The 22832-nt window shown below is 43.7% G+C and overlaps 3 protein-coding genes across 6 annotated transcripts in view; 2 read left to right on the top strand and 1 right to left on the bottom strand.

The window, feature by feature from the left end:
- LOC6608341 (pneumococcal serine-rich repeat protein) overlaps positions 1-22832 on the top strand; it is a 70311-nt gene that overhangs the window by 29850 nt on the left and 17629 nt on the right. The window lies entirely within an intron of this gene.
- Positions 1-22832, top strand: part of LOC6608337 — a 38560-nt gene that overhangs the window by 1503 nt on the left and 14225 nt on the right. The window lies entirely within an intron of this gene.
- LOC6608338 (odorant receptor 45a) lies at positions 3389-4660 on the bottom strand. Its single transcript, XM_002033039.2, has 2 exons — positions 3568-4660; positions 3389-3513 (listed from the first exon to the last, which is right to left on the bottom strand). The coding sequence occupies exons 1-2, from the start codon at positions 4648-4650 to the stop codon at positions 3460-3462; spliced, it is 1137 nt and encodes a 378-aa protein (XP_002033075.1). The 5' UTR covers positions 4651-4660; the 3' UTR covers positions 3389-3459.

The raw sequence follows: 22832 nt of genomic DNA, 5'->3' as shown, positions 1-22832 counted from the left end.
AAGCCTATTGATTTAGCCTCATTTGATTGCGTATCGAGATGGTTTTTCGCATTGGTAATATTTAATTGCTGTGATTTAGACGCCAAGGGCTCATGTCTAATGAATTATAATTTAATTATGCATAAGGTAATTGCAATTCGGGCGGGTTCATTAATTATTGTATTTTGTTGCGAATGACGGATAATGATAGCCATGCTGATTATTTAATGGCATTCCAGGAAGACGACGAAAAACATTTTCGGTTTTTATTTACCATTTGCAACGCTCGCTGCTCCTCCTGAAATTTCAATTTTGATATGCTTTTAAGTGCATGTTGATTGATTTCTGGACAGAATTTTCCATTTCCAGACATGTGAAAAATTTGTGTTTAACCAATCGTTTTCATGTGTGCTTGCAAATATTTATGTGTTTGTTAAATTTGTATTTTATTTTTACTCTTATCTTGCAACTTTGGGCGTCTATTTATTTTATTTGAATTACACTTAAAATTAAAACATATAGTCGTGTGAATCAATGTCCGTAACATTAAAAAACGAATAATGGTTTTGAATAATTCATTCGACGTATAATTTTAACAACTAATTAGCCTATTATGTATATGTAATCATTTTAGATTAGAATTCACGCTTTCTGGTCGAGTTCAACATTAATATTTTATCTCGCCAAAATATTATGACCATTATTCGCTTGAACCCGCTTGCACTCGTTGAAAGTTTGTTATACATTTATGTTTTATTTTAATTTTGCTGCTGAAAATCCCATCGAAATTCCGGCAAATAAAGTCGAATCCTCTGCCCGCACATAAGTGCGCTATATAATTTGCATAAGTGCTTGTCATGCATGTGGCATCCACAGCCACATCCTCGCAAGGGAGCCGCTGCAAGCCAAATGTTCAAATGGGTCACACAAAGTCCCATAAAAGTGGGTTAGGGACGGGCGGACGTAAATCAAAGTTTCCAAACTGAGCTGAGGAGACGAAAATAGTGAGTGAGAGAAGCGATTGGGAAGTGGAAGTCTCGTCTCGTCTCGAGGGGAAAACAAGTCGATTTGGACAATGTCCAAATCTGTGGCAATTATGTGGGTAAAAACAGTCAATAAAACATTGCTGCTGTTTGCCCCAACTCAGCTCAGCTCGATTGCCGCATTGGTGGCATTTGAAATTAAATTTAACCAAATAAACAAGAAATTAGGGGGCGTGTTTTAATTAGCCGAATCCCCGTTTAGTCCCGGAGTTGGAGTGCCATCGTTTGGCTTTTGGCGCAATTCGTTGTTAGTTCCAGTCACGTTTCATTGTTTACTCGCTGTATGTGTGCCGCCAGCACGTATTAATTAATGCATAGAAATGTGTATTTAAGCATATTTTAAATATTAATTAATGTAATTTCTATTAAAACCGGCTATCTTCCAGCCCGCCCTTCGCCGACCCCTCGCCGTTGAAAAAACCTTTCAACAAGCCGCACAATTTTAATTAGAAAAGTTTCATCAAGGCCCTGGCACAGCCGCCTTGTATGCTTAACCGAAAAATATGTTATACATTATACATATATATACAGATGGAAATATAGCTTTGGCAAACACAAGCCCGATTAAAGTGGGACATTTTTTGTGCTTCCTATTTTCCGGTGGCCAAAGAGGTGGAATTACCGTGAAAACGGCTAGGTTTTTCCATTTAATTTCAATTAGCATTTGTGTTCGAAAATTTGAATTTCCACTTCGGGTGAATTGAATAAGTGTTTGTTTGGCCACTTTTCCGCTTTGCGAACTTGATTTAAGCTTTAAAATACTGATAGTTTCTCTCTTTTTCGTTTTTTCGCATTTCAGGGAATTCATTTTGAAATTGGAAAATCAATTTGGTTGTAAAACTTTGGGTTAGATTTTTTATTTGGTTAAATGCAAACCATAAGCCCTGGGGTAATGCTTGCGGCAAACTGCCATCTGGCCACCATTTTTTTTACAAAGATAAAACTGCATTAGGACATTTAAGTTTGCATTGCCATTGGAATTTGTAGTTTGCATATCAATTTACTTTGCATAAACGTTTGCTCACTGCGCGACAGCTTTAAGGACCTTTTTGTTCGATTATTAACCATTCGCCCGCAACAACTGCAAAATACAAAAAAAAAGCAGTGCAGCGAAAGTGCTGCCAGCACTTTTATCTCTGCCCCACCGCCCACAGCCACCTGCCACGCCCTCTTTTGCTGCTGCCACTGATGCTGATGGAATTATTGTGTGCTCAACGAACCGCAAACAAAATCTGTGCTCGCTCCTGTTCGTTTTTGTTCACATTTTTAATACACATAAAATGGTGATTTTTTCAGCACTATTTTGAGCTTGTGGCTCTTGGCCATCCGCTCTTATCTTGGCCACAATTTGCTGTAAAGTTATACCGCCCAGCTAGCTGGGCTAGCTGTGGCAGGTTAATGCTCGAATTTTGTTGGCTGTTTGTGCCGCAGGTGCGTAATTTCCAGGAGCGATTCGCGCTTATTAATCGCTGCTCATTTGTTTTTTCGGAGTCAAGCCAAAGATGCTGACCAACGCAGACCAATAAATCAAATGTCAGAGACAAAAATTAATTATGCCCGCAATAGCGGTGTCGTAATTTGTTACATAATCCGAGGTGCCTGGCTTCCACGCCCGCACAATTTGTCACAGCTTTTTTGGTAACTCGGTGTGGCACGGAGTCCGGAGTACTGTGTCCATTTTGCATGTGCAAAATACCGAGTTGCAAAATTTAATAAAACAAATTCCGTGCAAGCGACTTAGCCTCCGACTGAATTCGAATCTCGGCAGCAGCAGCAAGCCAAGAAATTCCGTAGCAGGCAACATTCCGCAGGCCACGAAGGATAAGGGCACAGGGTTCTTAGTGGTCCGCATTCCATCTGATCCTGATCTCGAAGCCCCGAAACTAGCTCAAGACCTGGGCTGAGTCGGAAAAGGAGCCCGAACCCGGGGGCCATTGGCTGGCAAGCAGCATGGTGCACATAGTTCGAGTAGCTATTTTTCAGCAACTTGTTCCCCAACTGAGCGATGCTGCTTGCTGCCAGCTCCTGCTGATGTTGCATACTTTCATACTTTCATACTAACAAATTCCTCCGACTCCGACTACCTGGCGTACACATCTATATATATGTACATACAAGTACCCATATGCACATCCACACACGACTGACGCATGAGCTGGCTTTGCTAGATGCCTTTGTGGAATGCGCTCACGAATTTCATATGCTCCTCCATCTGCCTGCAGTGGCATCAACCTGCGGCAGGAGATCCCTTCGGGGCAGCAGAGCCCGTCGAAAACATGCTCGTCCAAATGCCAACTGATTGGAGTTGGACTGTGGAAGTTTGGATCGTTTACCCATGAATATTTCCAAATAAATGTACTCGACTGTTTAAGATTATTGATTGATTATGAAATTATGTTCATTTTTGTTCATTAAGAGGTAACTTTGATTTGATGGCTTAACGCTCAAAAGTCCTAAGCAGTGCCAAAAATGAGCCCGCCGTTCTGATAACCTGCAAGATATAATATCTTAAGTATGCCATACTAATTCTAAACTAGAAACCCACCCAAAGCAGCAATGGCAAGTCCACATCGAACATGAATCCAAAAATCTTGGCTGGTCGCTGCGCCCGCATGATCACCATTTGCCAGAGTCTTCTTTTCTTGGGCGTCATTTCTGGCCAATTGCACTTACCATAAACGACGTGTGCAATTGCCAAACTCTGCTGCTTGAGATACTCGCCACCGTAGCAGTACGAACTCAGTTGGATGATGATGGCCACCAGGAAGGTGGCTCTAAATGGCACCTGGGCACTCCAGCCACTCCTGCTGAAGCGAAAGGCCAGCATGCAAAGTTGCAGGTAACTTAGCATGTATTTCACGAAGACGATCTCCCCGAAAATCGAACTTAGTTCCTTGGACAAATCCAGAGCTATACGATGACGACTAACAAATTCGGTCAGGCGAGAGTCTCCTCCATCCAGATGCTTCTCTTCGAGAACCAGCTCCAGTAGTTGGAACTGAATCACCACATTGTGAGTCAGCCAGGAGTACAGGGTGTCCGTTGCAATGGCCAACCAGGCGGCAGCTGCCACGCCCAGAACGCCCCAAACGTAGATGGGCCAATAAAAGTGGGGGTTTCGCTCGTCCAGCCAGAAGTTGAACTCCATGGGTGTGGTCGGGGTAAATACACCCGTCTCCACATATCCCCACAGGCCAAGCAAAATGGGCGCTATGGCGGAGGCACAAATCACTCCGTAGGCGGCATTTCTAAAGGACCTGGCGACATAACTATCCAGTTGGTTTTCCCTCTCGATCTTCTCCAGGTGATTGGGCGTGGCACTGGCCGCCCGGTTTAGCTCATGCAATCGGTGAATCAGCGATCCAATGCGCCTTCGTTTCGCCATCATGACCAGGAACTTAAAGGTGCTCTGAGATCCTTGCATAAACACCGCAAAGTTGTCCGTGAGCCGGGTCAGGTCGGAGAGATCCTGCAGACCATAGACTACCATGGGCCAGTTGTGAGAGACCACGGATAGGATGAGTATGCCGGCCCAAATGGGATGTTTTAGACTCAGTTGCGGATTACTGGGATCGAACCCAACTATTTCCAGAGCTCTCCTCTGGACGGCAAAGTAGCTGGCGTCCATGTTGGGCTTTCAACCGGGTTCCGTTGTTGCACCAACTTTTATAGAAGCCACTGGGGGAAAAAAAAAGCTAAGTGGATGTCGTTGCCGCCCCTGAAATTGTGCCTGAAATATTTATTTCATCCGTTAACAGGCTACGTGACACGGTTACCACTAGCACTGGCTGTGCTGTTTTGATTGGAAATTTTCCCATTTCCATTTTTGGGGGCGTAAATATCGTATTAATAAATAAATACCCAACACGAGTGGGAGTGGTGCGACACGTTGTTTACCTATTTGTTTACATTCTATTTGGTTAACTATCTATTTATTTTCACTTTAACATTTAAATGCCTGCCTGGACAATTGCATGTACTTATATGACCGCAAGGGTTATGATTATGGACAAGTTGTGAAAGATATAATTTTTTTCTGTAGCCTTGACATTTAAGCCCATTTGACATTTTCATCCTGGCATTTTTTAAATTGCTTTTAAATTAGTGTATTTTGTCCCAAAAAGTTGGCGTAAAAATTTTCTGTAAATACACCAAAATGAAATTAATTTTTGGGCTCGCCGAAAAAATCCTTCTTTTCCCAATTTGTTTGGCCTCCGGGAGGAAAATGTCGGGACCCATTTGGTCCGCACTTTATTCGCGAGTAATTCAATTACGTTGGAAATCAACAAGTAAATCTGCTTTCGAAATTTATCGCCGGGACTAGACCAAATCGAGTGAAATAGCCATTTGCCAGGCCATATTATCTCCAACCGTTTTTTTCCCCGATTTGCATTTTGGGTTCTTTGGGTCGCCGGCTTAATGTCACCTTAACTGCTCTCAATTAATCTCGAGTGGGTGAGCCAAATAAAGACCTTTTCCTGGAATTTTAATAACCATCATTTGCGTTTTCCCCACCCAACCGAAGGATATTCGTAGCTGACTTGTTCAAAGTTGCGGCTACAAAAGTTATGCAACTTTATTTAGAGCAAGCTATGCATGTTGGCCTCCGGCAATTGTGAAAACAAAGAGTTCTGGTTGGAAAACATGTTCAGTAATTAATTAAATTTACACTTGCCGGTTTTTTATTTAAATTTCATAGAGTCTGAGTCGTCATTGCATTCGCACGTTTTCACATGTTCGCCCGTTTGCATATCAAATTGATATTTTATGCAAAATATTTACCGAAAAGCCACAAAAGCAATAATGCCAGCGGCTGTGTGCGAAAGAGAGGGCAAGGATGCGCGAAAGAGAGAGCTACAATGCGAGTGAGAAAGACAAAAAAAAAGAAAAATGGTGAAAACGGAGAAGAGCACACCTGCTGCTCGATAATATTGACGTCGGTCCGGCTTTTGGACTCCTCAGCAATTTGCTTACCATCTGTCTCTTTCTCCTCAAACATCTCTGCCTCTCTTTCGCACACCATGCGCCCGTCTCTCTCGCTCCGCTGAGGTTTACGTGTCTTTTGCGGCTTTGTTTATTTCATTGCCTTCATGTAAGCGAAGGTGTGTGCCTGTGTGTGTGCATGTGCGACTCCTTTGTGTGTCACCCATTTTGGAGGTTTTTTATGAGCTTGTGGCGAACCGTAAAAAAACCGTCTTCCAAATGGAGTGGCATGCCAGGCTTAACCAGCTTGCCGAGCTCTTTCCTGCCAGACCCCAGTTGCCCCCATCTCGTCCTCTTTTGTTCAGTTTAAGGAACTAGGAAAATGTTTCACATCATGTTGCTCATTTGTTGCCCTATCAGCGGGAGTTTTCCGGGGTATAGATAGGGTGTACGGAGCTGGGAGATACCAAAGAGATTACCAAAGATACCATAGGGAAAACATTTTATTTAATACGACTCTTTGATCCCTTTGCTGTTTATCATTAGGTTGTTTATTTGAACACAAGCCCCCCACAGACAAGTTAGCAAGACAAGTTTGAGAAAAGTAAAATATTAGCTATTTAATTTATAGTTATGGTTTGTATTATTAAAATTATCATGTTTCATTGCTTAAATCCTAAATCCTTATTTAAAATGTGTTAGTAAATCCGATTCAAGGGTATCCGGCCCTCGATTGAACTTAATGGCGTCCTGAGTACTAGCAATTTTTCAGCCACATTACACAGATTCTCTTGTCCGGCTGAAAATAGAGAATGTAACTAAGTCAGAAAGGGAGCGCTGGATGCAGTTAGAGAGGGACAGGTTGAGGTACATCGAGTGTGTGTTCCACATGAGCAGCGAAGGAATTGAATAAAGTTAGCATGCCGCCGCAGGGAATGAGCCACTCCCAACCTGCGTGGAAGTATGCTGTATGCTGGGATGGTGGGGCAAAAGCATCATTCAATAAAAAATTAATAGAAAAACATTCAATGAACGTGGCACAAAGGCGCCAAAGGGCCACCGGCAGATATCCCGTTCCCAATCGGTTCCTCCTCGTGTCCGTGCCCGTGCTCGACTGCAACGCTGATGAACAAGCCATCCTGTGTTCGGAAATCACAGGTAATGTGGTTTTACGAGCGCCGTGAGACAGGTGAATTCTGCCGAAACCCCTGCCCCTGCCACCATCCCGCTGATAAATGCAGCCCCGACTTGCTCGTGAGCCTGACAGCGTACAGAGCATACAAAGCATGCTAATAAAAACATATACTACGTCATCTACATGCTCATGGTGGTGTGGGTTTTGTAAGCGGATGTGCAACACTTTTTTGTATAGCCCGGCAGGCAGCCAACCGTTGATTATACTAAACTTGTTTACTTATGCTGCTGCTAGTACATGTGTGTGTGTCTTTCACTGCATGTGTGTGTGAGCTCGGAAAAGTGCAAATTTCAGCATAACCAAGCATCCTCGACGACCAAACTCGCTGTGCCTGTGTAAATTTTGGCTTAGCCACGCGGGCGTTAAGCAGCAGCAAGAGCAAAGCAAGCAGTGGTCCAGAAGGAAGGTTTTGGAAGGGGGATTGAAAGAGTTGGGAAGGGGTTTGGAAGGGGTTGGGAATGGGGTTACTACTACGAAAGGAAGGGCTGAAAGCTGATGGAGAGAAGGGAATGTAGAAACGGGCGAGTGAGAAGCTGCTATTACCAAGTGCAAAGTGTGGCTCAGTGTGATGAATGACGCCAAAAAAATTTGATGGTACCCGATTAACATAATGATTTGCATACGTTTAGCGTGTCCTTGCAGCACGAACATCTCACAAAGTGTCGAAGAAAGCTCCCCAAACGAAGGAAGAGTATCGTCTTGATTGATGCCCAAGTGGGTGGCGGAAGGAGGTGGGAAGTGTCAATGTTGCATTCCAAGCAGATGCAGCGCATTTCGAAAAAGGAGACGTAAAGTAGCGTGTGAAGGTCCTTAAAGTGATACGTTCTTAAAGTTTTGCATATCCATTGCTGTAGCAGCAGGTAAAATCGGTTAATATCTCGGAAGCATTTACAGAAGTAGAACAAGTCAAAGTCGAGATATCTATGCGAATTTTCCAGGATGTGAATGAAGGGGGAAAACTCATTTTTGGTTGGACTACAAATTTATAATGTGTGTACCCCAATACTTGAAATTTGCACAAATTCCGGGGGGCAACCATGCAATTTTCGTGGTTTTCGGTTTTTAAAGTGGTTTCGCATGTTACATTTTGCACGTGAACTGGCATTACCCCTCATCCCATCATGTTGCATACATGAACAGCTATGCATGCACTCTTTTCGTACAGCTCAAATTAATTTGAACGTAAAAAAGTAGACAGGGGCAAACACAAAGCTATTACCTGCGGAGGGGAAAATTGAGAGGATTGTGCAGCAAATGGCATAAATAAATAAACGAACGAAAATCGAACGTACTGCGAGAGTTGTTCAACTGCAATAGTTGCGTCAGAAGTTCTGAAAGAGGCAACTCCAGCAGAAACTACCAAATTGAATAAGGGAAACTTCGCAGACGACTGAAGATTCGCTAGCAGTGATTGCTGTTTGCTTAAAGCCTTAGCTGCAGCGGGACAAATCCGGGGGCCCCATGGGAAAAGCTTATTAATTATAGACAAATATGTGGTAATTGACTGTAGCAAGACACACACACGCAGCCACCGAAAACTTGGATAGCTATACAAGCATACGCACACGATAGAGTTCGAATCTCAGCTTGAGCTGGACGCCATCCACTGCACAATGAGCTAATTTTAAGCTAATATTTATGCAGCAATTAAAACGCATCAGTTGAGCTGAGTTCGAGCCACGGTGACGCCGCCCAGCCGGCCTCCCGTGGAGCCTCCCACTCAAAGCCCGCTGGAACTCCACCACAACATTTGCTGAGCAAACAGAGTGGAGGAACAAAGTCTCAATGCAGAATCATGAATGATAAACGAGCGCCAAACTGCAGAAAAGCACACCCGCTCAACTCATGAATAATGTTAGCTTTGCTTGCATCGTGGTGGAAATAGACGATGAGGAAGCGGTCGATGCAAGTGGTTTGACAATTGAAGATAATGTTAGATTATATGAAAATCGTTTTCCATTAAAATATAATAGTATCTTTATTAGATACTCTGCTTGAAAGTGGTATGAAATGCACCTCTAAGTGAGCTTTGCAAGAGTCCAAGTGTTATTGCCTTGAAGGATAACTGCCAACTTGTATAAACCGAGTGTATTGAAAAGTTGCGAGGACCTTAAGCCCCTGGAACTCATCTGTGGGATCAGCAACATCAGCTTAGTCATAACTTGAGGCCAATCAGGCGCCCTCATCCGAGCATGTGAAGTGTCAGATGTCTCTGACTTTCGCCTTTGACTTGGCCAGCACTTTTGCAACGGGCGGCGCACACTCTTACGCCCACATTCATATGGCCACTCATCTGCCTAATTGAATTCCTTAACACTTCCCCCCTGTTGTTCCGATGAAATCTCGGGGAATGTTTCCTTTTCCGTTTTGAGTGCCAGTGGCATGCCATCTCGACATCGACATCGACGAGGGCCCTGGCACCCTGCTGTTGGCCACTTTGCACGCCTGTCGGCCAAGTTAGTGGGCCTGGGCGGGGGTGTTCAGTTGGTTGGTTTGGGTACACAGGCCCACTCTTTTCTCGGCTCTGTCAAACTATGCGCCTAAGTATGTCGACGGCCATGTCGTTGCCCGCATGCCTGAATGCCAATTCTACATGTCGTTTTTAATAACTGTGTCAATCGTGTGTTCCGAGCACCAACCACCCTCACCCACCCCTCACCCACCATCCCATCGAATCCCATCTCGGCTAGGAAAGGCGGCAGCTTAGGACCACCCAAAGAGGTCACTCATCGGTGGCCATTATGACATCAAAGCGAATGTTCGAGGGCGGAGAGATCGCAATTAGTGGTTCCAGATTGGCCATATATCGACCAGTGCTCGTGCATATGCAGTGGACATTTACATTTGGATTAATTAATTGCAATGTCCGCAATTGTCAATACCCACACTAATTGGTCTAATCGACTTGCGGCGATGGTGTCCACCCCGACCCCTTTGGCCCTCGCTTCTGCTCATTAATAACAAATGTTTTGTGTGTAATAATTGACCATATGCCATGCTGCAGGATGGCGGCAGAAAATTACAGACCGGAGCTACTGGCAACTGGGTGAGATTACACTGAGGTAAACAGCCAACCAGGTTATAATTAGTTGCAGAAATATATAGTATGCGGAAAAAACAAAAGAAGCTTATAATTTGCATATAAATACGATATCATTATCATTCGTTTTCTATTATAATAAAGATAAGTATCTATTAAAAAGGATACAGTTTTTTTTCCAGTGTCGGATTGCAGGGCGCCTGCAAAGAGCAGACTATCAGCTTAATTAAAATCAGATTAGATAGCCTGGCAGTTAAGCATCGTTTACCTGAGTGCATGTTTCGACCGAATCTCTAATTGATTTTAATACACTCTCTCTCTCTCTCTGTCTTCTTGGCCAGCATCTAATTGGCCCGCCCCGTTTGGCTGTGGCTATCTCCCAATTCATTCGCCATGTGCTAGTAGCTGGTTTGCTCCGCACTTGTGTTGGCTTAATCGCTTGTCAAACGGCTGACAGTTGGCCACCCACTCGGAGGATTTTTCCACCGCTTTCCATCGCTTTTCATGGCTTTCCACTGACCCGACGGTTGGCATGCCAAACTGTTTTTCTCATTACCATGCCTCGATTGGCGCTTGACAAGCGCGTTATTTGATGTTTTATTCGAGGCCTTTGATCATTTATGCGCTTTATCTATGAGAAACGCTGAAAAAATAAGCAACGCTGCCGGTGCGCGGTGGGCGGATAAAAATTGCGTTGACAATGGGGCCAAAAAAATGCGGACGACCTTGATGCCGACGATTATAATATGCGCAGCAACAAAGGCTCGCCGCTCCAACAATGGCTGCATTAATCCTTAATAATGGCGGCTAATCTAGCCGAAAGAAAGTTGATTAAGGCAACAAAATACAAGGGAGACGCGAAAAATCAACAACAGCTGGTGCGCAATGTCATCAGCATCGTGCGGCGTTTGATGTAAGTCTGTAAGTTCTGCAGATGAACGGTGCGATGGGGTTGGGTGAGGGGCGTGGCAGTGGGCGTTGGCGTGGTGGAAAAGTGCTGGCTGGCTGGATGGTGGAAAATCCAGCCCTTGCAGGAGAGCAACACACTCAGCGTTTTTCTTTTCGAATAGTTTGGCCGGGCTAAGTGGGGGCTTAATTAACATAAGCGAGCGAACGAGCGCATTTCGCTGAAATGGGGCTTCCCCTTTCCCCTTCCCCTCCCCCCCTTCACCGCTGGCCCCAACGAGCGTGTATGCTTGAAAGCTTTTACCACACATACTGTGACACAGATCAGTAGCTGGCCTGGCCAAAAAGGAGAGGCAAAACTGTCAAAATGCGCTTGAGCTGGTCGAAAAAAAAAGAAAACCGAGCACATTTTCATGTGCAAAATTGTCAAGTGCTGCAAATGCAAAAGTTGTTCGCCATTTTTTCGTCTTTCGGTTCTTTTCGACAGACATCAATATGCAACAAGGAATGCGAACAAAGCAATGTGATTAAAAAGGCAACAGAAACAAAGGGCGCAGCGCAAAAAATAGTTATTTATGTGCACTCATTTGTTCACTTATATATGCACATAGAAAACGGGCACAATGTCCTTTCGGACGGGGTGTCCTTTGTAAGTGGGGCACAGTCCATTTCCTTGACCGAAACGCAACCGAAGGCTAACGCTATATATGCACTCCTTAATATTTACAGCCGCCATTGTCCAAGTGCAAGAGTGTGTGTTGCTGTGGAATAAAAATAAATGCACTTGAGTGTTTGTTGTGTATCAGTGTGTGTGTGTGTGTGTGTCAGTGACGTCAGCTGATTCTTATCGAGGCACCCCAGAAAATCAATCTTCCTTCAGCCTCGATTGAGAACCGAACTTGTCTCGAGAGCAAATTTGCACAAATTTGCAACTAAAATGAGTTTCAGCCGGAGGGACGGAATGGGAACTATTCCGATTACATGCCGGAATAAGTTTACAGCATCAGGGAAGGATCAGTCTTTAAGTCCTCAAAAGAGGTCACAAAGGATAACAGATAACGATAGAGTCCCGAAAGGAGCAGAGCTGAGCAGAGCAGACAGACACAGACTGACAGCTGGCAAAACAATTCCCCACGAATCTTTAGCACCTTGCCCGAATAATAGCTCTCTACTCATCTTCAGATGCTAAGCAGCTAAGCCGTGGCAGTGAGCCGGGATTGAAGACATGGCCGATAAAGGGGTCCAGAACTGGGAAGCCAGCTGGCAAACAATCAACTTCGTTCAGCCTTTGTTTCTTTTGTTGCATTTGTTGACAGACGAAACCGCGATATGCGCGCAGGAAATTGAGTGTGCAACATCCTGGGGCCAGTCACCCCCACCCACCCACTCACTCGTCATCATCATCCTTTTGGGCCTCCCCTGGATTCCATCCTTCCTTCGGCTTTCATTCCGCAGAGACCACAGGCTACACGGAATTGCTTGGCCAGGTGGATTATCTCGACCTTGGCGGTTCATGTGGCAGCCAGAAAGCTGCACTGAAACCAATTTTAAGCAGATTAAATGTTTAAACAAGAATTAAATGTAATGTTAAAGGATAATACTTCTTTCTTATATACATTTTGGCTTAAACTCTCATTCTTGTAACTTTAATAGGACGAAAGATTTACAAATATTAATGATATGACTTCACAAACATTATTTAAATTCAAATTTAATTTAAAATTTAGAACTTTTTCTAAATGCATTAGGTTGTGATATAAGAAAAAAAGTTTAGAAACATGATAATTTGTGTGCAGGCAGGCAGCCGCATCATCTTCAATCAGCTGCCCACTTGGGCAGCCACTTTCGCCACACTTGATCCTTTTGTTTATGCAAATCAAAAACTGTTGCCCATGGCCCACATTTCTGCGGAATCCTTTTCCCTACCTCGGTATCCCACCTCCCACCTTCCATGCCACTTTTTCATTTGCGTTCATTGTCAGTTTCGCCTTGGCTCGCTTCCGCCTTCGCAAGTTATTTGCATCAGGCTGAGACATTCTTTTCAGTTTCGGCTGCAGTTCCTCCGCCATTTGGGCCAGAAAGCGGTGCATTCTTCAAGGCAAGGGCCCAATTTGTTGCAGGCTCTGTGGCTCTTTGCCTGATGCAGCTGCTCGACTCGTAATGGCCACTAACTTGTCCCACAGAGTGTGTGCATGAGTGGGGGTGGTGGCAGTGGGGAAAGCAATTAAGTCTTTGTCTTCGCGAATTGAGCGGGGCGTCCCCTTCCCCAATGTCTTTTAATGTCTTTCGCGAACTTGACCAGCCCAGCGGACTCAGCTGGCAAGTCGCAGGACCTGACACGCCAGGACAATGCATCAGTCAAGTTGTTTTTAATTAACCAAGTCGAGTGGAAGGGGCAACTTTTCTACTTACTTTACTTACGAGCATTGTCTGTTTTCGCATGCAATATTTGAGCGCAAAGTCCGGACAAGCAATTTAAGTCAAACAATGCGAATTCGAGTCAGAAAGTCAGCTTCAAGTGCCAAAGCAGTCAGCAAAGTTCCTCACATCCCCGTCAGCCCGTGTCGACCTGTTCTCAACTTTCCGAACTGTTTAACTCAATAAGAGCAGTGCAAATACGACTACAAGGGCATTGTACATGGCATCTTCAAACGGAAACTTTGCGTTCGCCATTGTAATCGGAGCCACGGCTGAGAAACTTTTCGGCAGCCAGCGGACTGAGATGGGCTAATAAAAAATTATTTTAATATGCATAAATCGCCCCTTGAGTAGCGACTTCAAAGACGGACCTTGTGACGCCTGCCGTGGAGCTCACACATCCTGCCGTCCGGCCGTCCGTCAAGTGGGGATGCTCGTCCGTCCGCCGGAAGCTGCCAACTGCCACTGACACGGAACTGACGGAATCTCCTCGGAGGAGGAGGCGGAGGAGGAGGTTGAGGAGTCAAACCTTTCGCGAACCTTTGTTCCTTAGGGAAATGGATTGGCGTGGAGGGAGGGGGGCTGGATATGTCAGCTTGGGATTGACCGGGCCACATCCATTTGCGGTCATCATTGACATTCGCTTCGGCCCCAACATTTCCGACGAACGACACAAAGTTGTAGCCCTCATTTCAGCTGGCGATGACAGGCCATCTAATCGGCTCCTGAAATAGAATTCCCCAGCGCAAATCTGTCATCGGTTCGCACTGACAGCCTCCGTTTGCACTTCACCCTTCAATCCAACGTGTCCATCTCGCGGTACTGCAAAAATAGAAAATGCATTTTACCACCATTTTCCACTGCACCCAGCCCGCCGGGCATCCATTTTCCGCACCATGCTATGACACCAGCTGGTTGCGAAATTCGCAGCCCGCTGTGCAAAATTCGTACAATCGAGTGGGCCAGGCCATTCAAATTGCGTATACGCCGCGTGTCGCCAGTGTTGCAGGCGACTATTTGCTCAAATTAGCGAATTTCTTTGCGTAAGGTTGGTCGCACTAACAACTTTAATCAGAACGTAGGATTCATTGGTATTTGGATTATTATTATGATATTTGGATCTTTAAGTGATTGAGGGTTTAAACAAAAACCAACAGCTATGATTTAAAATAAATTCCTCTTAAAATCTGTGTTAGCTTCTCGAACAAATATTTATTCAGCCTTTAAACACAATTTGCAAATTGACAAGTGTGTTATTCCATTGTTCAAATATTTGATTTGCGAAAAGCTGGGGATAAAACTTTTAAAATATAACTTTTTAATGAATCGCACGTTTATTTTCTTTATCAAACGTTTTGTCGGTTTTCTAAAGTTTTCAGATTCATGTTTAAATTCACGAAAACAATTTAAATGATTCTTTATATTTTCCTTTCCTTTTTTAATAACTTAAGTTAAAAGGTCAAAGATGCTTTACTCACACATAAAACGTAAACCGTAACCATATTTAATTTTAATTTTCCCCCGAGAGTCGAAACGTATGATTTCTCAAACTTAATCCAGCCGAGAGCTCTTTCTCTCTTTATATATTTTTTTTCATTTACTTTACGGTGGAAAGTCTTAAGATTTCCGACACGAACACTTAAAAAACGATTCAAGGCTTCCGCCACCGGCTCTCCGGCACTCCAGTTCTCCAGCTGAATCCTGGTTGCGCTCCATCGAGGCGGCCTAAACGTGCCAGAAGTTATGCTACATGGCCTAATGTCATTTGCATATTTCGTTCGCCATTTTGCACTCAGACGCACACAAGGACAATGGCACACACGCACATGCGAGGCTGCCCCGCCCAGTTATCCTTTTTCGCTTTTTCTACTGCCAGGATTTCATTTCATTGTTGAGCACAAGCAAATATTGAAATTAGAATACAAATTAAAAAGCTTTTAATGCAAACAGGCAAAAGGTTTCGGCTTCGGTCTCCGGTCAAAGTTATCGTCTGGTTTTGGTTTCGCATTCTGGGAAACTCTTCTTGTTTATGGCTGAAACTGCCGCGCCCTTCGAAAATCCATCCTGCAGGCCGCTGCTGTTGACTTTGGCCTTGGCGCACAAGGGGCCACAATTTTATTTCCCCCATATATTTGTCCATTTTGATTTGCGATTTTTCGATTTCACTATAAAAACGCCGAGCACGACCGCAGCGATTTGTGTTTTGGCACTCGTAAATTGATTTCCCATAGGCTGATGCAACGAAATTCAAACAATTTGAGCTGTATGCATAGACAGATAGGCAGTTTTATTATATTGTATTATATATTTAAGTACTTTCTTTCTATAAAAGCCACAATCCATAACAGTTTCCCCAAGCTATGTTGTAAAAATAATTCCCAGCGCAGTTTATAAATTTGAAAACCAATGAGCTAAGTCGAAACCCTCTTCGGTATAATTCTAATTTGGCTTACAAAAAAGGCCAATGCGAAATGCCAAAAAAAAAACTGTCAGTTGTCAGTTGATGGAGCAAACCATTTGAGCCATGACCAATAGATAAAATATTATGCTTCAATTGAGCACTTCTGGATTTTTTCCGTATTTATTCGATGTCGCCACAACCAGTGCCACTGCCACTATATCCTCCCATATCCTATATCCCATCCGACTTTGCCGTTCCTATCGCTGTTCCTTTTCCTGCGCAGCCGAGAGCAAACTGGGCCTCGACAACGACAGAATAAACAGGGGAAAGCAAACAAACAAAAAAACAATTTTACGTTTCACTTTGCACAGGACACGGTGGGCGGTGGGTGGAGGGGGGCTAAGGATATCGGCGGGGGCGGTGGGTGGTTGGAGGTTGGAGTAGAAAACATAAAAGTATTGACCTGCTTTTGTTCACATGATGCTAAATGCGCCGCATAAGTATGTGTGCTCTGTTGGGGCGGAGTGCGTGTGTGTGTGTGCTCGTTGGGAGTCCAATATTTTGACAATCCTTGGTGCGACACATGGCCCCGAGTCCTGCGATGGCCCCGAGTCCTGCGGGTTGTCCGCTGCGGTTATTGCAAAAAAGCCCAAGCACCAGACGCATGGAAAATGGGTGGAGGAGGATGGGATTGGGTGGGGAAGTCGGTGGATAGCTGGTGGAAAACTGGTGGGAATGTGCAGCAGCTGGTCGGCGATAACAGTCTAGTTCTTGCTGTATCTATAGGCCTGCAGCAGATCCTTTGCGGGAGCATCCATCCTCGAACCCTTTGTATAATTACCGCAACATAAATAATCCATCAGCGTGGCCATGTGCGCCGGATAATGGATTGCGTTTCGAATTTTTTGCCGTTCGCTTTCGCTTTCTTTATCATTGCACGAGGTTGCATAATTGAATATTAATTATTCACAAATTGTTAAATTGCCAATTCTGGCTTAATGAGGCACGCAAATGTTTGCATTTCTTCCCCACGGGGCAATAAATCAAGTGGATGGAAATGCCCCTCTACCCTCAGCATCCTATATACACACATATATTTACATACCTTGATATATATATATATACCTTGAGCAGAGGAGCTTCTTTGGCCAGGAATGGCTTTGGAAATCTCTCGTTGGAAAGAAAAAGTGCAGCTAGTTGATTGATTAATACAATAATGCGCTGATAGACCGATAGGCTGCATTCACTCCGATGCCTTTTTCCTTTTCCTTGGCAAGTGAACAAACAGCAGGCAGCAAGGGCAAACAAAATGAGATGAATATCCATTTCGCAGATTGCCTTCGAATAAAAGCGGGGGATGGGGGTGGAAAAAGGTGGATCTCACCTTTGATGATTAGAGTAATGCACTATGGGAATAGATATATTGCTGCTGGCTCTGCTGCAAGTGCGGCAAGTGCGGCATAAACTGCATCGAATATTAGCGGAAAAAGTCAATTTCGAGTGGCGCTTTTCAGTTTTCCATTGCCAGGCGACAGAAAATGAAAAATAAAATGGAATGCTAAGGCCGCGCGAGGCTGCCAATGTGTCCCAAGAAAAAGTTGCAACAAAAAAGTGACAGTAAGCCCACCTAGTCAAGCCGACTGTTGAACACTCTGCCAGTTATTTTCAAGGGTGTTATGTGATAAACCTATAAAAAGAAATGTATATTAGTATACCTTAGTAAGTTTTAGATAAATATAACCGTTTTTATAATAGTTTAGTTTCTTAGAATAGTCCATTCACAATACAAAGTAAAACTTTGCTCTTACAATGGCATACTTTTTATGAGAATCATCTGACCGGAAATGGTGTTACCCTCCGGTAAGAAACAAAAAGGAAGTGAAGGACACGTCTTTAATTTAGCCGAGCTCTTCGGCGGAAGTTCGCTGGTAGAACGTCGATTTCAATAACCATAACCGTGAACGAGAGACTGCGAAAGAGACAAGCAGCGAGATGTGCCAGCGGAATTGATGCAAATGAAAAATGTCAACTATTTGCGAAATATGAACAGCGAGTGTACGACACAAGGATATTGAAAGGAGGTGAAAGGGCGGCATATAGGATGTCAGACAAACCGCGTTTATGCTATGAGATTCACGAATTCGGGCGAGCATGAATATCGCTAATTGAAATGACAGATGGTTAGGTCACTGTAACCTGTGCTAAATCTGCTCATATCATGTCATTAGTCCTTAGTTTTTAATATTTTAGAGGCACAAAGTACAAATATTTGACATTGTCAAGAAAACATATCGCCAAACCTACAATTTGACACTTTTAGGCTAAATTCATAGTCAACGTTCTCGTGTAAACGAGTGCGCGATATGGCGTGTTTCCACACAATGAATTCATTTCATGAAATGGGCATCGCATAAACATGGACACAGGCACATCCTGTGTGCAGTACATTTGTGCGTTCGCACGATCCCATGTTTATTTATTCATTGCAAGTAATAAGCCAGCTCCCCTCACCAACAAGGCTCCCTCCACACAGCTGTCCTAGACATCCGAGCGTAATGTAATATTTTTACAAATTTATATTCATTCCATTTGGCGATGTGAATTTTTAAAACAAACTTTGAACACATCCCTGGCGAAGTGGACTCATGTCACACATGAGCTACATTCGGATTGTTTGTTGGCGAAGGGCGCACTGCGAGTGGGGGCGTGGCAGGGCTTCAGGTGGCCAGCAGCACTTGTAATTACGCAAAGAGCATAAGCAATTTGCAGTCTGACCGAGCTCTGGAAACCTGAATGCCGGGAGCAGGCGGATAAGCCCTTAAGCTGCTTGGTGTTTGGCCAGCTACCATTAACCGAGTTGGTTACATGTGCGCACGCATTCTAAATTAAAATGCAGAAAGCTTTGGCAAATTTGAATTGTTATTGCACATAAGTAAGATAATATTTGAAAGATACATAGCAGTCCATTACAGTGCAAATAAAGTGCAACGTAGATTTGTTTTCAAAGGGAAAACTGTTTTTATAACTTATATAGTCGCTCGCTTCTATTAAGTATATTTTCATTAGAAAGACTGTTAATTACATTTTAATTGGACTAAGAAATCAGAATTCTTTTTAATTTGCTAAACCAATTAAGTTTAAGTGTTGCCTGTCACTGCAGAAATAAATATTCTGTAAACTATCTATGTTTTAAATCCCCACTAAGAAACGCAGTTTAAGCTGCTTATCAATCAATCAGTCGGATTAAATGTTGTTATTTGTTGCGTGTTAAGGACACGATGTGGCAGAAGTTGTATTAAAGTTGTGGCCCAAAGTCAGTTGTGGAACATAGAGCAGGTATCTCACTGCTCTTGCATAAATTTCCACCGTGTGCGGATGGTTAAGCATACGCACTGTGTTCCCAAGCGTGATAAGGACGGGCGACAGGCTTTTGTATTCATAAATTAGCATGAGAAACATGGAAAGTGCAGAAACAGCAGGGAAACAGGGTGGGCCATACACACACAGACACATAAACTGTGGGTTGGCGTCGCTATTTTGCATTTGCACTGACGTCAGAACGAAAGAATAATAATTGCAACATTATTTCATTTCCCACTTGTCGATGGGCGGCTGCCTCTCACTCGATGGCATCAATTTGCATTTTGCCAAAGCGCTGCAAACTGTCTCCGTGTTAATTACATGCAATTATTGTTTATGGCCGCAAATGAAAATGAAGTAATTAATTTGCTCGGCCAACAGGTGACCGAGTTTTGTGGCAGGTGTCGAATGGGCAGAATGAGCAGTATGGTCAGCCTTTGATTGGAACACCGCAAGCATATATCCCAGTTCTTTTTTCCTACAAAGTAATCATTACCGTGGGGAAGCAAACAAGCCTTGGCCCCTACAACGCTTTCTGCTCCCAGCCGTAAATTGAATGTAAACAGCTCCTTTTGGTATGACCCGACCCCTCTCGCACAGAGGAATTCATGAGTTTTCAAATTTTCCAACCTGCAACAGACGTAAACGAGTTACCGGCCCAGCAGGATGTTGCTGCATGCTGGATGGCTTGTTTCCCCCAGCAAACTTGGCTTCCCCGGACAATGTGGCAGGGCCCATTAATATGATGCAGCAATGCACTGGACACGAGAACTGGACTCCTCCACACACTCGGACGGAGGACACAGATTGACAACTGTGCTAATTCCGCACTCAAATGTAATTTGAGCTCAAATTACATTTCCAACTTGACGCCGAGATTGGATGGATGTGGGATGTGAGAGCACATGTGGTTCTGCGGTGGTGTGGTGATGTTGGCGGATTAGATTTATATTACCAATTCTAATTTATTTCCCACTTAACTGTTGCCAATTTTAATGGAAATGACTGACTAACTGACGACTGACTGCTGGCGCTTCTCTGCGTATGACATGCAATGCGAAACACTCTTGCCACTCCACTCGAGCAGCCGTTGACCCAAAGTGCAGCTGGCCTTTTCGGGATCTCTGGTCAACTTTTGCAAATGGCCAACGCTTTCGATTGCGGACATCCTGCTGCCTTTTGTCCGACTATTAATGGATCGGGGCCAAGTTGATGAGTGCACATCTCGATTTGGCATCTTCCTTGGCCCATTTGAGTATCCCATTGAGCACGTTTGAAGCCGATCAAGTTTCGAGTTCATAAACACTTATTTTTCTGTGGCCAAACAATTGCCGCTCCCAAGAACGCAGCACATTTTGAAATTAAAATTAGAAGACTTTAGCATGACTTTTCCAGTTACGGGTGTTGAAATTGGAAAATATATGAGCCTTTTCGCATAAAATTCAATTAAAATCAATTCACTTCGTTAAAATATTCGTTTGTCCAATCGAGTGGAAACTAAAATACTATAAATGCTTTTCCCTCTCGATGACTGCATGCCAAATGCTATGTATTATATTTTTGCTGGCCCTGGGACAATATTGACTTTCCATTTTCCACAATAATTTCTTGTCATGCCCACGCACACACATTTACTTTTGCTTTAGCTGTGCTAATCTCTCAATGGGAAAAATAAAGCAGACGATATCCTTGAATTGTAATCAGCTTACACGAGCATTGCAAAAATGCTCGAATGGAGAGCAGGACAAATAGCTTGAAGCTCTATCAGAAATGCACAAAAAATAATACGTATACGCCATGTGCCACAGCATCCGCCCATTCAAATGTTGTCCCTTGTAGTTTGATTGGATTGATATGGGGTGTAGTCGACGCATACAAAACGTGCGCAAGCGGTGAAGTTATTTCCTATTCATAATTTCACTGCGACTCCAAGTCTACCATCAGTATATCCGCTTCTAAGTGCACTGAAAAAATAGTAAGAGTTATTCATAAAATATGCATAATAGTCATAGGTAAACAAAAGATAATTTCCTAATAAATATAATTTCATTTTAGTTACCATAACTCAGACTTTTACTGTATGAATCAGTATGAATCAGCTTGAATCAGTTTTACTTTGTTTCAATATTATGAACTTAAAGATACTTCTCTGCTTTGTGAGAAAGAAATTTTCTTCAGTGCATTTAGTTCTGAATGGACACTATCGGTCTGCTTTTTGTTACTTTTGCTGTGGATTCGTGAGATTTATGCGATTTAGTTCGGTGCCATTTCTATGCAACTGTCGTTGACAAACTGCAAGCTCGCGAAGAGGGAGTCCAGGTGGGATGAGGTGGGTTGAGATGGATGAATGGAGATTGGAGTTGGTGGACAGGTGTGCGGTTGGGGGCAGCAACAAATGAACATGCCCGTATGATGGAGCACCTGAACGGCAGCGACGACACTTGAAATTGTTTTGCGTGCTGTTCCGACCAGAGACATTCGTCAAAAGCGGAGGAACACATCTTCTGGAGACATTCATCACGTCATTCGTGTCAAGCATCAGTGTCAGCGTTTAGAATGCGCTTACTCTAAGTGCGTGTTGCTGGTTGTGTGCTCCTCCTCCTCCTGCCCCTGCTCCTGCCCCACCGCCTGCCTCTATTCGCGTTTTTTGCCGATCCACACTCGCATCCATAACCCAGCTGGGAAATGATGTTGAGAGCTGTTGCGAAAATTCCCAGCCCAAATGCCAAAATAAGATTAATTAGCCGGGGAGCTGTTTAGACGCCAGCAGCTGGCAAAGGCGAAAGGAAAGCGCGGAAAGTGCGGAAAGCGCGGAAAGCGTGGAAACGAGAGGCAGCAACAAAGGCCAGAGCAAACACCTGAGATTTCCGTTTCCGTTGGGAAACGTCCTCCGCTTCGCTTCGTTTGCCTTTGTTTCTGGCTCTGCGTTTTCCTTTGTTTCTATGTACATGTACATGTGCCTCTGCCGCTGTCGTTCTCTTTCCTGTTGCCATGCCAATATCCGTCCTCCAGTTCTGTCGTTATTCCGCTGGCCTAATTTATTTATGTTTGTCAAATTACACAACATAAACGAATCAATATGGTCCAAGGAACGAACCCAGATCACGTTCACAGGTTTTTCCCACCCACTGCGGTCGTAGCCTTCAAAATTTTCCAATTTCAACTGCAGCAGCAGCTGCTTTCTGAGCTGCAGCTGAGTTATTATTATTATTGTGCAGCACTGGTGGGGGCATGCGTTCTGATTATGGTAAGAAATAATGCCGCGCACATGGAGAAATTGCTTAGATTTGTTCCATTCTGAATTTTATTTCAAGCAAAACTGAATTAAGCTAAAAATTTCGCAACCCACCTTCTTATAAGTACAATTAAGCTGTTAACCAACACTTACTTTAGTTGATTTAGATCTGTTCAACAACACTATCTTATTCAATGATTGCTGATTTTGGAATGTGTTTAGAAACTGTAAAATATTTTATTTTATTTTGCCATTTAATTCAGCTTTAGTTCTGTATAAATGCAAATGGTATTTGGTATTAAAACAAGGCAATAAGAAGTCCTTGTTGACGT

This window comes from Drosophila sechellia, chromosome 2R (genome assembly GCF_004382195.2).
Source record: "Drosophila sechellia strain sech25 chromosome 2R, ASM438219v1, whole genome shotgun sequence".
Lineage (NCBI taxonomy): Eukaryota > Metazoa > Arthropoda > Insecta > Diptera > Drosophilidae > Drosophila > Drosophila sechellia.
Note: the sequence above shows the minus strand (reverse complement) of the source record. Positions and strands in the feature narration are given on the sequence as shown.

Coding starts and splice junctions, on each gene's coding strand:
- LOC6608338 (XM_002033039.2), bottom strand. CDS start 4,650: ATGGACGCCAGCTACTTTGCCGTCCAGAGGAGAGCTCTGGAAATAGTT. Junction 3,514..3,567: donor ACTTGCCATTGCTGCTTTGG/GTGGGTTTCTAG, acceptor TATATCTTGCAG/GTTATCAGAACGGCGGGCTC.